This window comes from Cervus elaphus, chromosome 20, assembly GCF_910594005.1.
Source record: "Cervus elaphus chromosome 20, mCerEla1.1, whole genome shotgun sequence".
Taxonomy (NCBI): domain Eukaryota; kingdom Metazoa; phylum Chordata; class Mammalia; order Artiodactyla; family Cervidae; genus Cervus; species Cervus elaphus.
This window is the reverse complement of record NC_057834.1, coordinates 74007140-74025195: the sequence shown is the minus strand read 5'-3', so window position 1 is coordinate 74025195 and position 18056 is coordinate 74007140. Positions and strand designations below refer to the sequence as shown.

Sequence of the window (18056 nt, the reverse complement as noted above, 5' to 3'; positions counted from 1 at the left end):
CTACAATTTTATTATTCAGTTCAAAGATTATCATGTCAATAGTTCAGAAAACACAGGCATACTTCGTTTTCCTTTATTGCACTTTGCAGATAATTGCATTTTTTACGACTTGAAGATATGTGGCAGGTCTGCATCGGGCAAGGCTGTGAGCACTATTTTCCCACAGCGTTGGCTCACTTCATGACTCTGTGTCACCATTTTAGTAATTCTCACAACATTTCAGACTTTCGCTTGATCCACAGCCCAATACCTGGAGTCCTTTATTTGCTGCAAGATGATCTGATGCCAGTCACTTGGCTTGTGGTGGCACAACTAAGCTGAAGAAGTCATTTATAACTGGGTAATTAAGAGTGTGTGGACTGTGTTGGAACCTGTCTGCCTGGGTTTGAATTCCAGCTTCACCATCTTTAGCTGTATGAGTTTGGGAAAGTTATTTAATAATTCTGTGTTTTAGCATTCTCAGCAAAGATGGAGATTATATTAGTACCCATCTTAGAGAGTTATTACTGCGTTTCCCTGGTGGCTCAGTGGTAAAGAATCTGCCTGCCAGTGCAGGAGACTCAGGTTCTATCTCTGGATCAGAAAGATCCCCTAGAGAAGGAAATGGCAACCCACTCCAGTATTCTTGCTTGGGACATCCCATGGACAGAGGACCCTGGTGGGCTACAGTCCATGGGGTCACAAAAGAGTCGGACATGACTTAGCAACTAAACAACAACAGGATATAGGGTTATTATGGTGATTAAATTACTAAAAGCGTTTAAAGTGCTTTGAACAATGCCTGGCACGTAGTAAGCACCATGTAAGTGTTTGCTGTCATCATCCAGGTAATAGGCCTTTGATGTGAGCTTTTGTGTAGATGGTAGCAACAGCTTGAGTGTCCTTTATTTATGTGGGACATGCAGAGAAAGGTGATTTGAATCACTTGCATTTCTCCCCAATCCAAGGTGCAAAGGGGTAGCAGTAGGCTTCCTACACTGTTCTGTCTCTACACAGGCCTGACCCTCACCACAGTGTTACTTCTCCACCCTTCCCCTGTCTTAGTTCTTGCTCCCCAAAGGAGATAAGAGAGCTTTTTCTCCTGCTCAAAGGAGAAAAAGAGAGCTCTGTTTATTTGCAGGCAGAGAGGTTATAGTAAAAGGACTCATTAGAGTTCATGGATCCCATTTGTTAGTTACTGCTTTTCTGAGTGTTGCTTCCTGGAGTACTACAACACATCACTCCTGTTGTGGATCTCTGTTACATCACTTTTCTGCCTGAATTGCTCTCAATCCCCAGATGAACACCATCTGTATACTCGGCGTTTCTCTCTACTTGTATTTCCTCCTGTCTTCTTTAGCCTACCTCAAAGTATCTACCTGATCTCTCATTTTATAGTGTTAATTATTATCCTGTTATTTTCTTAATGAAATTTAATCTATGTTTTTTAAACTAATTGTTGTACTTCAGTATTCCATAATTAAGATTCTCTTATATTACTTTATTGAAAAAGCAGGGCAGTGATTCCTAATTTTAGCTTTCTAACACTTAAGATCCTATATCCCTTCCAAATACCTTTTTTATTTTTTTCTTCAGTGCCTGATATTGTACCATCAGACTTTCATTCATGGGGTTAAGATGCCGTCAAATTTCCCTTTAAAATGTAGATTCTCTAGGGCTTCTCTGGTGGGTCAGTGTTGAAGGCTCCACCTGCCAATGCAGGGGACACGGGTTCGATCCTTGGTCCAGGAAGATCCCACATGCCATGGAGCAGCTGAGCCCATACACCACAATTGTTGAGCTTGTGCTCTAGTGCCTGGAGCCGCAACTACTGAGCCCGTGTGCTGCAACTACTGAAATCCCTGTGTCCGAGAGCCCATGCTCCACAAGAGAAGCCGCCACAATGAGAAGCCAGCACACTGCAACTGGAGAGTAGCCTGCTCACCACACCTAGAGAAAAGCCTGTGCAGCAACTAAGACCTAAGGACAGCCAAAAGTAAATAAAATTTTTTTTATTGTTTTTAATGCAGATTGTCTGAAACTACAATTTAATAAGTCAGCACTGAGTTAGGAGATCAGTGTCCTTCAGTCAGTTCTGGACACTAGCGTCACTCAGTCGTGTCCGACTTTTTGCAACCCCATGGACTGTAGCATGCCAGGCTTCTCTGTCCATCGTAACTCCCAGAGCTTGCTCAAGCTCATGTCCATTGAGTCGGTGATGCCATCCAACCACCTCAATCGCTGTCATCTCCTTCTCCTCCTGCCTTCAATCTTTCCCAGCATCAGGGTCTTTTCCAGTGAGTCAGTTCTTCACATCAGGTGGCCAAAGTATTGGAGTTTCAGCTTCAGCATCAGTTCTTCCAATGAATATTCAGGACTGATTTCCTTTAGGATTGACTGGTCTGATCTCCTTGCTGTCCAAGGGAATCTCAAGAGTCTTCTCGAACACTACCGTTCAAAAGCATCAATTCTTTGGCACTCAGCTTTCTTTATAGTCCAACTCTCTCATCCATACATGAGTACTGGAAAAACCATACCTTTGACTAGACAGACCTTTTTGGCAAAGTAATGTCTCTGCTTTTTAATAAGGTTGGTCATAGCTTTTTTTCCAAGGAGCAAGCGTCTTTTAATTTCATGGCTGCAGTCACCATCTACAGTGAGTTTGGAGCCCAAGAAAATAAAGTCTGTCACTGTTTCCATTGTTTCTCCATCTATTTGCCATGAAATGATGGGACCGGATGCCATGATCTTGGGTTTTTGAATGTTGAGTTTTAAGCCCGCTTTTTCACTCTCCTCTTTCACTTTCATCAAGAGGCTCTTTAGTTCCTCTTCACTTTCTGCCATAAGGGTGGTGTCATCTGCATATCTGAAGTTATTGATATTTCTCCCAGCAATCTTGATTCCAGCTTGTGCTTCATCCAGCCTGGCATTTCGCATGATGTACTCTGCATATAAGTTAAATAAGCAGGGTGACAATATACAGCCTTGACATACTCCTTTCCCGATTTGGAACCAGTCTGTTGTTTCATGTCCAGTTCTAACTGTTGGTTCTTGACCTGCATACAGATTTCTCAAGAGGCAGGTCAGGTGGTCTGGTATTCCCATCTCTTGAAGAATTTTCCACAGTTTGTTGTGATCCACACAGTCAAAGGCTTTGGCGTAATCAATAAAGCAGAAGTAGATGTTTTTCTGGAACTCTTTTGTTTTTTCAGTGATCCAACGGATGTTGGCAATTTGATTTCTGAGTCCTCTGCCTTCTCTAAATCCATCTTGAACATCTGGAAGTTCACAATTCATATACTGTTGAAACCTGGCTTGGAGAATTTTGAGCATTACTTTGCTGGTGTATGAGATGAGTGCAATCATGTGGTAGTTTGAACATTCTTTGGCATTGCCCTTCTTTGGGATTGGAATGAAGACTGACTTTTTCCAGTCCTGTGGCCACTGCTGAGTTTTCCCTATTTGCTGACATATTGAGTGCAACAATGTAATAGCATCATCTTTTAGGACCCTTAGTCTATGCAGTATTAATTATTATAGACCTGTGTGTGCATGCTAAGTTGCTTCAATCCTGTCCGACTGTTTGCGACCCTGTGGGCTGTAACCCACTGGGCTCCTCTGTCCAACGGATTCTCCAGGCAAGAATATTGGAGTGGGTTGCCATTGCCTCTTCCAGGGGATCTTCCCAACGCAGGGATCGAACCCTCATCTCTTTATGTTTTCTGCACTGGCAGGTGGGTTCTTTACTACTAGCGCCACTTGGAACCCTAGTCTGACTAATTAGCTATATAATCCTGAGTTGTTTAGTCACTAAGTTGTGTCTGACTCTTTTGTGACCCCATGGACTGTAGCCCACCAGGGTCCTCTGTCCTTGGAATTTCCCAGGCAAGAATACTGGAGTGGGTTGCCGTATCCTTCCCCAAGGGATCTTCCTGACCCAGGGATCAAACCTGAGTCTCCTGCATTGGCAGGTGGATTCTTTACCACTGAGCCACAAGGAAGCCCATATTCTTGAGTACATCAGCTGAAAACTTTTTTCAGAAGTATACACTTTAGTAGTTCAGAAGTTAATCTTTCTGAGTTTTGATTGCACCATTTATTAATTGTTGAGAAGTTACTTAATCTCTCCAAGTCTCAAATTCTTTATCTGTAAAAGAAATAATGATAGTAATTATAGCATAGGATGGCAGTGAGGATTGAATCAGGTAATGTACATAAAGTACTTAGCATGGTACTGTGGCACATTGAAGCATTCAGTAAACATTAGTTGCTAAAAGTATGTATTAGATATCTGGGAGGCAGGCATTTTGTTATCTGTCTGGAGGTTGGCAAACTGTGGCCCACTCTAAAGAATAATATGCAAAAGGGACCTGAAAAACCTAATATACTTAAATTTTTATTTACTATCCGGCCCTTTGCAGAAAAAGTTTGCTGTTCCCTCCCTTACTAGGATTGCCAGGGAGCATTAAAGAAATAATTATAATAAAATTCCAAATTATCATACAGTAAAGTGGGTTATGAATCTCTCAATATTAATTACTTTATTAATGATAAATGGTCAACCCTATCCTCTTAAAAGGTTTAAAATAATAAATTAGATGTGGGAACAATAGAGAGAAAAGAGGTGAGATTCTTTAGTACCATGGGCCTTTGAGAGAGGCTGCAGTGGGGAACCAAAGCCAAAGAGAGTGGATGCCTAAAAGGAAAGAAGTCACCTAGAGTAGAAGCTCCTTAACTGAACTTGACTAAACCTGCTCTTCACATGGTCTCTGCAGAACATGCTGACATGGTAGGCAGAACTCTCAAGACTATGATGCCATTCTCTAGTATAATCTGTAACATTTCCATTCCTATCATTGAGTTTGTGTCTCTTGAGTCGCTTGGGTTTATTCCCAAACCTGTTTGATGCCATTTGAATTTCCTATTTTGATAGCATGACTTAATGATGTATCATATAAACCAATGACACATGAAATATAAAAGAATTGTTGTTCCAGTGAAAACTAAAGTGAATGTTTTGGAAAGCTTAATAAGGGAGAGGCATTTAAAAAATTGTTATTGAATTCAGTTTAGATGAAACAATACAAAAACTTGAGGGGAAATTATAAAAATCTTAAATGCTTCTATACTTCAGATTGCTTCATACAAGTTTTAAATTTCTTCATTTTAGAGAAGCTTGAATTAGAAATCATAGACAAGGTGTATAGGTGTAGTTTTTGCAAGACATAGGAGGCTCCAATCAGTGAATTCACACTAAAAAAAAAAGATTGGCTTTATGGTCAAAGATTTGTGAATGAATACATACTTATTTTCTAAGTTAGAATAAAATGATTGTGGTATAGACAAATGATTTTAAAAATTCTCTCCTAATTTTTTGATTAACCAGACAACTATCAGTCTTCATTGTACTAGATAGCAAGGTATCCACTCTATTTTTACAACTCATTTTTTAAACTTAGCTAATCCAATGAAAGCTGTCGTCAGTGTATATTAAGATGAATGTCTCAAGAGAAAGCTGACTTACCATTTTTAAAGTTTACATTCTCTAAAATATTTGCAGAGTGTCATGGGTGATAGTGACAGCTCCAAAAAGTTTGGATTCACTGATGTGGGTTTAACCCTTATTCGGTTATGCGGAACTGATAGGGGAAAAAATATATATGTATACACACACACACACACACACACACATATATATATTCTTGGAGCAAGACTACTTAAAAAACAGTCCTAGTGAAAAATTCTTTATTTAGAGTTTCTCTGAGTAATCCAGGCCATTATTATGCCTGGAGTAGTGAGTCTGGTTGAGCTAACATCAAGAAGTATTGAATAGCAATGTACTATAAAGCAAGAGTAAGCGGGAAATTAGGGCACCTCTGCAGAGCCAGAAGCAGCCTTGTCAGTTGAGATTACATTTAGTCAAAAGGAGAAAATAGTTTTTGGTGTGTTGGAAAATAAAAAATCTGTTAAAGATTTTAACACACCTATCTACAACATATTTTTTTTTAAACTCAGGCTTGAATCCAATTAAATAGGAATGTTTTCATAAGTTTCTCTCTTAAGAACAGTGTAATTGTTTAAGCCTCAGTCACCCTTAGTCTTACTTAAATGGAAATGGCTAGCATGCAGCGTTTAGTTCAAGTCTTCCATATTCTTCACTGATTTTTTTGTGTACTTGTCCTGTTAGTTACTGAGAAGAACGTTGATGTCTCCATCTCATCCTTTGTTGCCCCCTTCTCCTCCTGCCTTCAATCTTTATACTCTGTGACAACCTAGAGGAGTCGGAAGGGGAGGGAGGCTGAAGAGGGAGGTGACATATGTATACCTAGTATCGCTCCATGTTGATATATGGCAAAAACCACCACAATATTGAACTCTGTATGGAGCAACTGATTGGTTCAAGATTGAGAAAGTAGTACAACAGTGCTGTCTGCTGTCACCCTGTTTGTTTAATCTATATGCTGAGCTCATCATGAGAAATGCCAGGCTGGATGAATTACAACCTGGAATCAAGATGGGTGGGAGAAACATCAACAACCTCAGATATGTGGATGATACCACTCTTAACGGCAGAAAGCGAAGAAGAACTAAAAAGCCTCTTGATGAGGGTGAAGGAGGAAAGTGAAAGAGTCGGCTTAAAACTAAATATTAAAAAAAACTAAAATCATGGCATCTGGCCTTATTGCTTCATGACAAATAGAGGAGGAGAAGGAAGAAATAGTAACAGATTTCTTCTTTTTAGGCTCTAAAATTACTGCAGATGGTGACTGCAGCCATGAAATCAAAAGACATTTGCTCCTTGGCAGGAAAGCTATGACAAACCTAGACAGTGTGTTGTAAAGCAGAGACATTATTGCGCCAACAAAAGTCCGTATAGTCAAGTCTATGGTCTTCCCAGTGGTCATGTGTGGTTGTGAGAGCTGGACTGTAAAGAAGCTGGAGCACTGAAGAATTGATGCCTTCAAAAACTGTGGTGCTGGAGAAGACTCCTGAAAGTCCCTTAGACAGCAAGGAGATCAAATCAGTCAATCTTAAGAGAGATCAACCCCGAATACTCCTTGAAAGGACTGATGCTGAAGCTGAAACTCCAGTTTTTTGGTTGTCTGATGTGAATAGCTGACTCATTGGAAAAGTCCTGTTGCTGGGAAGGATTGAGGGCAGAAGGAGAAGAGAATGTCAGAGGATGAGATGGCTGGATGGCATCACTGATGCAATGGACACAAACTTGGGCAAACTTTGGGAGATGGTGAGGGACAGAGAGGCCGGCATGCTGCAGTCCATGGGATCGCAAAGAATCAGACACAGCTGAGCGACTAAACATCACAATATTGTAAAGTAATTATCCTCTATTTTTAAAAAATGAACTCAAAAAAGAATTCATATACAATCAAATGAACACAACTGAGAGTCTAATTTGATGAGTTTTGAAAAATATATAAACATGTGTAACTCCCACCACAATCAAGATATAGAGAATTTTTATTACCTAAAAATCTCTCCTGTGTCCATTTGCCACTAGTACTGTCCTTCTCTCTGTTGTTGTTATTTAGTTCCTAAGTTGTATCTCACTCTTTTGGGACCTCACTGCCCACCAGGCTCCTCTGTCCATGGGATTCTCCAGGCAAGAATACTGGAGTGGGCTGCCATTTCCTTCTCCAGGAGATCTTCCCGACCCAGGGATTGAACCCATGTCTCCTGCATTGGTAGGCGAATTCTTTACCACTCAGCCAGCAGGGAAGCCCTCTCTCTCTCTATCCTCAGGCAAAACTGAGTTTCATATGCTTATTTTCCATCTGTATTTCTTTGGTGAGTTTTCTCTTCATGTCGTTTGCCCATTTTTAATTGGACTTCTTTTGTTTTCTGATTGTTGTGTTTTCTAAATTATAGTTTATTTTACCTGTCCTAGAATTTCACATAAATGATCTCAGACATATTATTGAACTTCTTTTGCTCAGGATAATGTTTTTGAACCTCATCCTTAGATATAATGTATATCATATTTCATTCAGTTTTTGTTGCTGAGTAATATACTACACTGTGAGCTTCCCTAGTGGCTAGTAGTACAGAATCCACCTGCAAATGCAGGAGACGTGAGAGACACGGATTCAACCCCTGGCTCAGAAGCTCCCCTGGAGGAGGAAATGGCAACCTGCTCTAGTATTCTTGCCTGGAAAATTCCATGGACAGAGGAACCTGGTGGGCTACAGTCCCTTGGGGTCACAAAGAGTCAGACACGACTGAGCAGCTAAGGACACACACACTATATTTAGGCTAGATATAGATCACTTCAATCCAGTCAGGGATTGAGCTCATTCAGAGCTGGGCTTCGGTTCTAAAAAAGGCTTATCTATTTCCTGTTCCTTCTTCTTTCAAAGATGTAGTCCTTTAGAGTCCAACTGAAATTCTGGGACATCCACCAAAGTCTCTCCTCTTTTTTGTTGCTGTTGTTCAGTCACGAGGTCCTGTCTGACTCTTTGTGACCCCATGGACTGCAGCATGCCAGTCTCCTCTGTCCTCCACTATCTCCCAGAGTTTGCTCAGACTCATGTCCATTGTGTTGGTGATGCCATCAAACCATCTCATCCTCTGTTGCCCCCTTCTTCTCCTGCTCTCAGTCTTTCCCAGCATCAGAGTCTGCCAGTGAGTCAGCTCTTCACATCAGGCTGCCAGAGTATTAGAGCTTCAGCTTCAGCATCAGTCCTTCCAATGAATAGTCAGGATTAATTTCCTTTAGGATTGACTGGTTTGATCTTCTTGCAGCCCAAGGGACTTTCAAGTGTCTTCTCCAACACCACAGTTCAAAAGCATCAGTTCTTCAGCACTCAGCCTTCTTTATGGTCCAGCTCTCACATCTGTACATGACTACTGGGAAAATCATAGCTTTGACTGTGTGAACCTTTGTCATCAAAGTGATGTCTCTCCTCTTTGCTGGATCCCAAATTCCAATTTTGTGCCTCCAAGCCTGTAAAGATTGCCAGAAGCAATCTAGATTCAGCTTCTTAGCTTCTCAACCTTACTTTTGCTTTCAGATATATGTGTGTGTGTGCGTGTGTGTATGTGTGCATATATTTTTCCCCCTTATCTTTCCAAGCTATTTAGCAGGAAGGTTAGTCTGAGACAACCTAATAAGCCATTGCCAGAAGTGTCTTTTTATTCTTCTTCTCCCCTTCCCCTTTTCCATCCCAGCCCCTGCTAGAATATTCACATTTTTGCTGTATCTAATTTACTGTTATAGTCCCTAGAGTAGTGCCTAGCACAGAATAGAAGTCAGTAGGTATTTGTTGAGTTAAATAATGGATGAATTAACATTCTATTTGAGGAGATAGAATGGGCATTCAAAACAAAATATTTTTCCTATAATTTTTCGAATTTAAGAGAAAGGTATCCATGAGCATAATTATGCTGAGTTTTAAACTGGTACTCAGGACTTTTAGAGTTCTAGTCTCTTACTGATATTTCCGCAAGGTCTTAACATCATTTGTTTTTTATTTCTGCCTTTATACAGAATGATCTGTTATTCTCTCACTGATGAAAATTGTTATTAAAATTTAAGAGCTTTCAAGAGAAAAAATTAAATGGGATTTCCCTGGTTGCCTAGTGTTTAGGATTCTGGGCTTTCACTGCTATGGCCCAGTTTCAGTCCCTTGTCAGGGAACTGAGCTTCTGCAAGCCACATGGTGCAGCCAAAAAAAAAAAAGAGAGAAGAAATTAAAAAGATGAAAAAAAACACTGGAATTAATGTTCTAATGAAGCAATCAAAATACTTTGGTATAAGTTTAGGTTTATAACTTCTTTTATTAAATTCTACCAGTGAATACAAATGACAGGTAAATTGTTATCATGTTTTAAGAGGTAAAGATGAAAAATTTCATTAAAAAATTATATTTTGCAGTTGTGCGTAAATGTTTGTCTGTGTTTTCTCCCCCTCTTCCTTTAGAGCCATTTTAAGTGCCAGATCTAGTTATTTTGCTGCAATGCTGAGTGGCTGTTGGGCTGAAAGCTCCCAGGAGTACATTACTCTTCAAAGGTAAGCATAATTTTTACAAGGAAGCTTGACTGCAAATGATTGCAAATAATACATCATACAGAGCGCTTTTCATGAATCTGATTACTCTGTCTGTTCAATGAAATGTTTCTCATGTGATGGAATTCCACAAGTACACTTTCTGAAAATGAGAGGAAGTTGAGAGCTTTTAGTGATAGAGATAATGTGTTACTCTTCTGAGACTTCCGTAACAAAATAGCACAAACTGGTTGCTTTAAGCAACAGAAATTTGTTCTCTCACAGTTCTATAAGGCACCAGCCAGCAAGGTTGAGAGCTCTTACCTTAGGTCCTTTGAATGTGGATAGGCACTTTCTGCTGTATGCTCCAGTGACCCTTTTTTTAGTGCATGGAGCTGGGGGACCACAGAGGGGAAAGGAAGGTGGAGGGAGAGAGCTCACTCTCTGGTGTTTCTTATAAGGACACTAATCCTATCAAATCGGCTAGGGCCCTACCCTTATTACCTCATTTAACCTTAATTATTTCCCTAGAGAGCTTCCCTGGTGGCTCAGATGGTAAAGAGTCTGCCTGCAATGCAGGAGACCGGGTTCGATCCCTGGGTCTGGAAGATCCCCTGGAGAAGGGAGAGGCTACCCACTCTGGTATTCTTGCCTGTGAAATCCCATGGACAGAGGAGCCTGGTGGGCTGTGGTCCTTGGTATTGGGAAGAATTGGACACAACTGAGCCACTAACACACGCACACACATTTCCTTAGAAGCCCTATATCCATATAGGTACACGGGGGTTAGGGCTCCAATATGTGAATTTAGGTGTATGGGGGAACATAGATTTTTAGTCTATAACAGGTAGTTTCTTTATTAAAGAATAATTTGCATAGGTGTGGATTTCAGTGACCTATGATAGTGCATTGGTGAATCTACAAAATTGGGGCAGTTTATATCAACTGCTGAGACAGTTATTAAGAGATGAACTACTTCCTTACATGGTGAAATGGAATATTTTTTGGTCACAGATGATCACTGTGAGAATCTAGAGTGTATAGTAGTGGGGAGGGCTTTCTCAATAGGAAAACTGCCTGGGAGTTCTGAGGGAGAACTCCCAGCTTTCATCATTCTCACTGCTGATGCTTCCTCAACTGAGTCAGTCTTGGCTAGAGACTTGAATGTGGAATGGTGGTAGTGATGATTCCATAACAGTGGATGTGTGAAAAGTACTGATAAACTCTCACTGTTTTTCACACTAGTCTATAATCTTTAGCCTTGTAGGTTACAGCTGTCTGATTCCTTACTAAAATCAATCCCCAAATGCCTCTCATTTGTAATTTCTCACTCTATTGAAAAGTGGAAAATTAAAACATTATTTTTAAGAATATGTTATGTGTTTTTATCTCTTTTCATGTTTCATTTATTTGATAGAAATGAAACATATGCAGAAGAACCTAAACCTCTTTTCTTTCATACCAGGGTTTCTAGAGAGTTACGTTTTAGTTCTATCACCTACTGTTTTGATCTGGCAACCACTAGGTAGTTTTTGATTATGGAAGATTTTATATGCCAAGCAAATAGTTTATTAGCCTGTGGGTAAAAAGAATGTGTAGTTGAGTCAGTCAGTGAAATTTTATCATCACTGCTGAATTTTAGTATATGTGCTGCCGAAGCGAGCACTATCATCACTGTTGAAAAACAGCCTGAAAAATATGTGTCCTGCCAATAAGATCTCTTCCTTTATGGTGAATTTAAAATGTCTGCTGAGTATTGGAAGAGAAATAATGTTTGCAGAGGCCAGAATTTCTGTAAGTGTGTCAGTTCTAGGGATAATCATCATTCTAGTGTAATTTTGGAAACGTGTCCAGGGATTGTGTTTCAGATGTTTTAGATATCTTTTTAAAAAACTATCTACTCTCATTAGAGGTGAAGTCACTAAAAATTTAAATGGAGAGGTAACCATGTGATTCTGCTTAGTGAGATAGACGTCAAAAGAAGTGTATGATTATTGGACCTTATTTGACAGCAGGGGAAAGTAATTTACAGAAAACACTTTGTCTAATTTCCTAGAAGAAGTCTTAGTTGCTTATAGATTTAGTGACAGTGTTTTTACCATCTGATACCAATTGCATACACCTTTGTTCCTCTTTCCAAATAGATTGTGTCCTTAGCAGTGATAATACCTTACAATAACATGTATTTTCCATGTTACTTCCACAGTTACTATGCTCTTTAATTTTTAGATTCAGTCTTTGAGAGAGCTGGTGTATTCACAGATTACAGATGAGAAGAAAAGGATCAGATAAATTAAATCTCTTCCAGGGGTTCCTTGGCAAATAAGTGCTATGCTAAATATGTTACATGTTTGTTGATTCTTAATTCAAAGTCCTGCAGTCACTGAAGAAATTTAAAGTTTCCCATTGGTATGTGTTCTTGAACTAATTCAGACTGCTCTTTTCCACTGTTTAAATCAGTGATTTTTCCATAGGAATGGAAAGTTCCTGGTAGTCCCTTAGGGAATACATGGCATGGGGTTGGGATATGGGCACATCTTCCACCAGAGCTGCTCTACTGTTACCTGTTCTTTATCACTCAAAACAACCTCTGTGTTTAGCTATGGGAATAAGTTAAAGTGAAAGTCAAGTCATTCAGTCGTGTCCGACTCTTTGTGACCCCGACCCCGTGGACTGTAGCCCACCAGGCTCCTCCGTCAGTGGGATTCTCCAAGCAAAAATACTGGAGTGGGTTGCCATTTCCTTCTCCCGGGGATCTTCCCGACCCAGGGATCCAACCTGGGTCTCCCGCATTGCAGGCAGACACTTTCAATACTCATGAGTGATCAGATTAAACTTTCAAAACACAGGCTTTTAAAGGTGGAGTCTGTTTATTAAGAGGTTAATAAATAAAGAAGTAGTAGCTTAACTGTTGGTCTCTATTCCACTACCTATAATTTTCCATCTTCCATTATGATGGAGGTAATGGATAAATATCTCCTCTTATAATATGGCTCAACTGCTGCTGATCAACTTTAGTGGTATGTTCAAGGGAGAACCAAATAGAAATAGCCAAATTTGTTTCAAACTGTCATTACGAATAAGTAGACTGTACGTTGTAGCAGTGCCAGCAATCATCAGGCTCTCTCCTCCTACAGTATGTTCCCTTTACTTCTGTTGTAAGCTAGGGTCTACTCCTTACCGGCTCATCTTGCACAGAGCTGCTATTTTGTCATTGGAGGCTTATTCCTAATCAGCTCCTTTATTTCTAATGCTGTTGTTGTTGTTTAGTTGCTAAGCTGTGTCCAACTTTTTTGCAACCCCATGGACTGTAGCCTGCCAGGCTTTTCTGTCAACGGGATTTCCCAGGCAAGAATACTGGAGTGGGTTGCTATTTCCTTCTGCAGTGGATCTTCCCAACCCACGGATTGAACCCATGTCTCCTGCATTGCAGGCAGATTCTTTACCACTGAGCCAGCAGGGAGGCCCACTTCTAATACTAGCACATCAGAAATGAAGATGCATTTCTTTTTGACTCTTTCATCTTGTTTGATATAACAAGGCATTCTAATGCCAAAACAAAAGGGGGATTTCCTGACAGATTCTGGGTTTTATCTACATCTTTTATTATTATTATCATCACACAATATGTTTTGCTTTCCCCTCTTGTTGTTCAGTCACTCAGTCATGTCTGACTGTTTGTGACCCCATGGACTGCAGCATGACAGGCTTCCCTGTCCTTTGCCCTCTCCCGGCGTTTGCTCCCTGTCCATCACCAACTCCTGGAGCTTGTTCAAACTCATGTCCATTGAGTCGGTGATGCCATCCAACCATCTCATCCTCTGTCGTCCCCTTCTCCTGCCTTCAGTCTGTCCCAGCATAAGCCTTTTCTCCAATGAGTCAGCTCTTAAATAAATAAAAATAAAGCATCAATTTTTATTTCAGGCGGCCAAAGTATTGGAGCTTCAGCTTCAGCATCAGTCCTTCCAGTGAACATTCAGGCTTGATTTCCTTTAGGACTGACTGGTTTGATCTCCTTGCTGTCCAAGAGACTGTCAAGAATCTTCTCCAACACCACAGTTCAAAAGCATCAGTTCTTTGTCTATCAGCCTTTTTTATTGTCCAGCTCTCATATCTGTACATGATTACTGGAAAAAACATAGCTTTGACTCTACGGACCTTTGTTGGCAAAGTAATGTCTCTGCTTTTTAATATGCTATCTAGGTTGGTCATAACTTTTCTTCCAAGAAGCAAGCATCTTTTAATTTCATGGCTGTAGTGACCATTTGCAATGATTTTGGAGCCCAAAAAAATAACGTCTGTTACTATTTCCATTTTTTCCCCATATATTTGCCATGAAGTGATGGGACCAGATGCCATGATCTTAGTTTTCTGAATGCTGAGTTTTACACCAGCTTTTTCACTCTCCTCCTTCACCTTCATCAAAAGGCTCTTTAGTCCCTCTTCAGTCTCTGCTATAAGGGTGCTTTCATCTGCATATCTGTGGTTATTGATATTTCTTCCAGCAATCTTGATGCCAGCTTGTGCTTCACCCAGCCCAACATTTCACATGATGTACTCTGCATATGAGTTAAATAAGCTGGGTGACAATATACAGCCTTGACGTACTCCTTTTCCAATTTGGAACCAGTCTGTTGTTCCATATCCGGTTCTAACTGTTACTTCTTGTCCTGCATACAGGTTTCGCAGGGGGCAGGTCAGGTGGTCTAGTATTCCTATCTCTTGAAGAATTTTCCACAGTTTGTTGTGATCTACACAGTCAAAGGCTTTAGCATAGTCAGTGAAGCAGAAGTAGATGTTTTTCTGGAACTCTCTAGCTTTTTCTATGATCCATTGGATGTTGGCAATTTGATCTCTGGTTCCTCTGCCTTTTCTAAATCCAGCTTGTACATCTGAAAGTTCACAGTTCACATACTGTTGAAGCCTAGCTCAAAGGATTTTGAGCATTACTTTGCTAGCATGTAAGATGAATGCCAATTGTGTGATAGTTTGAGCATTCTTTGGCATTGCCGTTTTTTGGGATTGGAATGAAAACTGACCTTTTCCAATTCTGTGGCCACTGCTGAGTTTTCCAAATTTGCTGGCATATTGAGTGCTGCCCTTTCACAGCCTCATCTTTTAGAATTTGAAATAGCTCAGCTGGAATTCCATCACCTCCACTAGCTTTGTTCATAGTGATGCTTCCTAAGGCCCACTTGACTTCCCTTTCCAGGATGTGTGGCTCTAGGAGAGTGATCACACAATTGTGCGTATCTGGGTCATGAATATCTTTTTTGTACAGTTCCTCTGTGTATTCTTGCCACCTCTCCTTAATATCTTCTGCTTCTGTTAGGTCCATACCATTTCTGTCCTTTATTGTGCCCATTTTTGCATGAAATGTTTCCTTGGTATCCCTGATTTTCTTCAAGAGATCTCTACTCTTTCCCATTCTACTGTTTTCCTCTATTTCTTTGCATTGTTCACTTAAAAAGACTTTCTTATCTCCTTGTTATTCTCTGGAACTCTGCATTCAGATGGGTATATCTTTCCTTTTTTCCCTTGCCTTTCACTTCTCTTCTTTTCTCAGCTATTTGTAAGGCCTCCTCTGCTGCTGCTGCTAAGTCGCTTCAGTCGTGTCCGACTCTGTGCAACCACGTAGACAACAGCCAACCAGGCTCCTCTGTCCACAGGATTCTCTAGGCAAGAATGCTGGAGTGGGTGGCCGTTTCCTTCTCCACAGACAACCATTTTGCCTATTTGCATTTCCTTTTCTTGGGGATGGTTTTGATCACCGCCTCCTGTACAATGTCACGAACCTCCGTCCCCTTCAGGCACTCTGTCTATCAGATCTAATCCCCTCTTGTATTACATATCAAATTGACTGTGTCAAATTACCACCTGAAATGTTATTAGTATCATGGTGTATAAAGCTGTCAGAAGGTTAAAGCATATTTAGGAATTTTACTTTTTTAAAAAATCACATCTTTAAAAAATTTTTATAATGTAACAAAGTAATCTATAAAACAAATTGTCTTTCACATTAACTTATATTTGTAAACCTGAGTAGATGTTTCCAGGGGTAGTGTGGTATAGTAAAAAGATCATGGACTTTGGTGTCTTTATAGGAAGTTCTACATCCAGGCCCAAACTGTTACATGACTTTGGGACGTTGCTTACCTTCCCTGAGCTTTCTGAGGTTGTTGAAAGGAAAAGCTTGGCATAGTGTTTGGTGTATAGTCTGTAGTGCTGATTATTATTTGCCTTTTTTTCTTTCCTTAAATGGTGGTGTTCTCATTTTTCAAGAGAGTAAAGGGTTCAAGTGAGGGCCATTTCCAGGACTAGGACAGCAACACCTGCTTTGCTTGGTCAGTAACCTCTTTTGGAACTGTGCCACTGTTGTATATCTGTAGGATGTTTTCTGCAATAGATTAAAATTGAAATCTTGTCTGTCCTTACGGAAAAGAACCAATTGTTTTTTGGTTCTGTTTTGAGTTGGTAGCTCAAAGATGTAATGCATGTGACATTTTAAAATGGAACAGCCTTCAATAAATTAAGGTAGGAATAGTGGAATCCTATTATCCTAGTTTTAGGGCTTCCCAGGTGGCGTAATGGTAAAGAATCTGCCTGTCAATGCAGGAGATGCAAGAGACATGGGTTTGATCCCTGCATCAGGAAAATCTTCTGGAGAAGGAAATGGCAACTGGCTCCAGTATTCTTGCCTGGAATCCCGTGGCCAGTGGAACCTGGTGGGTATAGGCCACAAAGAGTGGGACATGACTGACCAACTGAGCACACACATGTAATCCTAGTTCTACCCATGTCCCAGAGTTGGAAGGTGGGAGGATAAAGCTGAAAGGAAGTTCCCCTGGTGGAAAGGGGACGTTTTCCACATCCAATACTGGAAATTGAACAGCCAGTATTTCCATAAAGAAACCTCACGTGTTTCCATTTTATGTAAACAGAAGTCTTCCGGTGGTGGCTTGAGACTTTAGAATATAAATTTGGATTTTTTCATCTCCCTTCAGAGACTCCTGGCTTGCTCTGAACCTTCAGGATGACCTTTTCAAATGTAAGTCAGGTCATATTTCTCTTCTGGTCAAAGTCCTTCGATGCCTTCTCATCACAATTAGAACTGAACCCAAATCTTTATCATAAGCTATAAGAACCTATATGATCTGACCCATAAGATTCTCCCAGACTTCCCCACCTAAAGGAGCTACAGCCCAGCTCTCCAGTTATTCTTTTCTGTTATTCTGTTGATTGTCTTCATTTTTCACTGTTAACATCATCTTCGTGTATTTGTTGACATGGGTTTCCCTGGTGGCTCAGACAGTAAAGAATCTGCCTGCAACGCATGAGACCTGGGTTCAGCCCCTGGGTTGGGGAGATCCCCTGGAGGAGAGCATGGCAACCCACTCCAGTATTCTTGCCTGGAGAATTCCATGGACAGAGGAGCTTGGTGGGCTACAGTCCATAGGGTCACAAAGAGTCCGACTTGACTCTTGAGTGACTAAGCACACACATTTGTTGACATATTTATTGTCTGTGTTCTCTCTTTAGAATGTAAGGTCCAGAATAGCGCCTAACATTCAATAGATATTGAATGTAAATGAATGATGAATAAGGCCCTTAGCCCACATATGCAAAAACCTGAAACTTTAGGAAACACGTATATAGCACAGAGGTTTTAGACTGGGTGCATGTTGTCTCTGATCCTAGTGCTCTGTTCTCTCATGGTCTTTTTATTTTTTCTAACTGTTGAGTGTATGTAATACTTTCATCTCCTATAGGATTTTATTCTGTTTACATTTAAATGGGAATAGTGCCTTAAATCTTTCCATTTATTTAAACTGTGGGTTATTGCAGTAATTTTTTTTTTGGCGAGTCAGTTGATCATGTCTTTATAAACATTTTTCATAAAAATACAGATGACTTACAATAATGAGGCTGCAGTTTAATAAAACAGCTGTCAAGACAGCAGGAAAACAGTTTCTTGCTGTTTTTATAGCTATCATATATATTGATATATAAGCTCAAATATCCAGATTTTGCTGTTTATTTTAATAAAAGTTTTATTTCTACCTAGTCATCATTT

At 40.2% G+C, this 18056-nt stretch overlaps 1 protein-coding gene across 7 annotated transcripts in view; it reads left to right on the top strand.

Annotated features, from left to right (window-relative positions):
• Window positions 1–18056, top strand: part of BTBD8 (BTB domain containing 8) — an 89947-nt gene that overhangs the window by 31743 nt on the left and 40148 nt on the right. For 5 of the 7 annotated variants that reach the window (XM_043877303.1, XM_043877302.1, XM_043877306.1 and 2 more), the window contains one exon: window positions 9917–10006. In XM_043877303.1, coding sequence (XP_043733238.1) covers window positions 9917–10006 — 90 coding nt within the window. Of the gene's footprint in view, window positions 1–9916; window positions 10007–16690; window positions 16708–16986; window positions 17031–18056 lie in introns of those variants that run through there. The other 2 variants (XM_043877308.1, XM_043877309.1) reach the window with 2 other exon arrangements.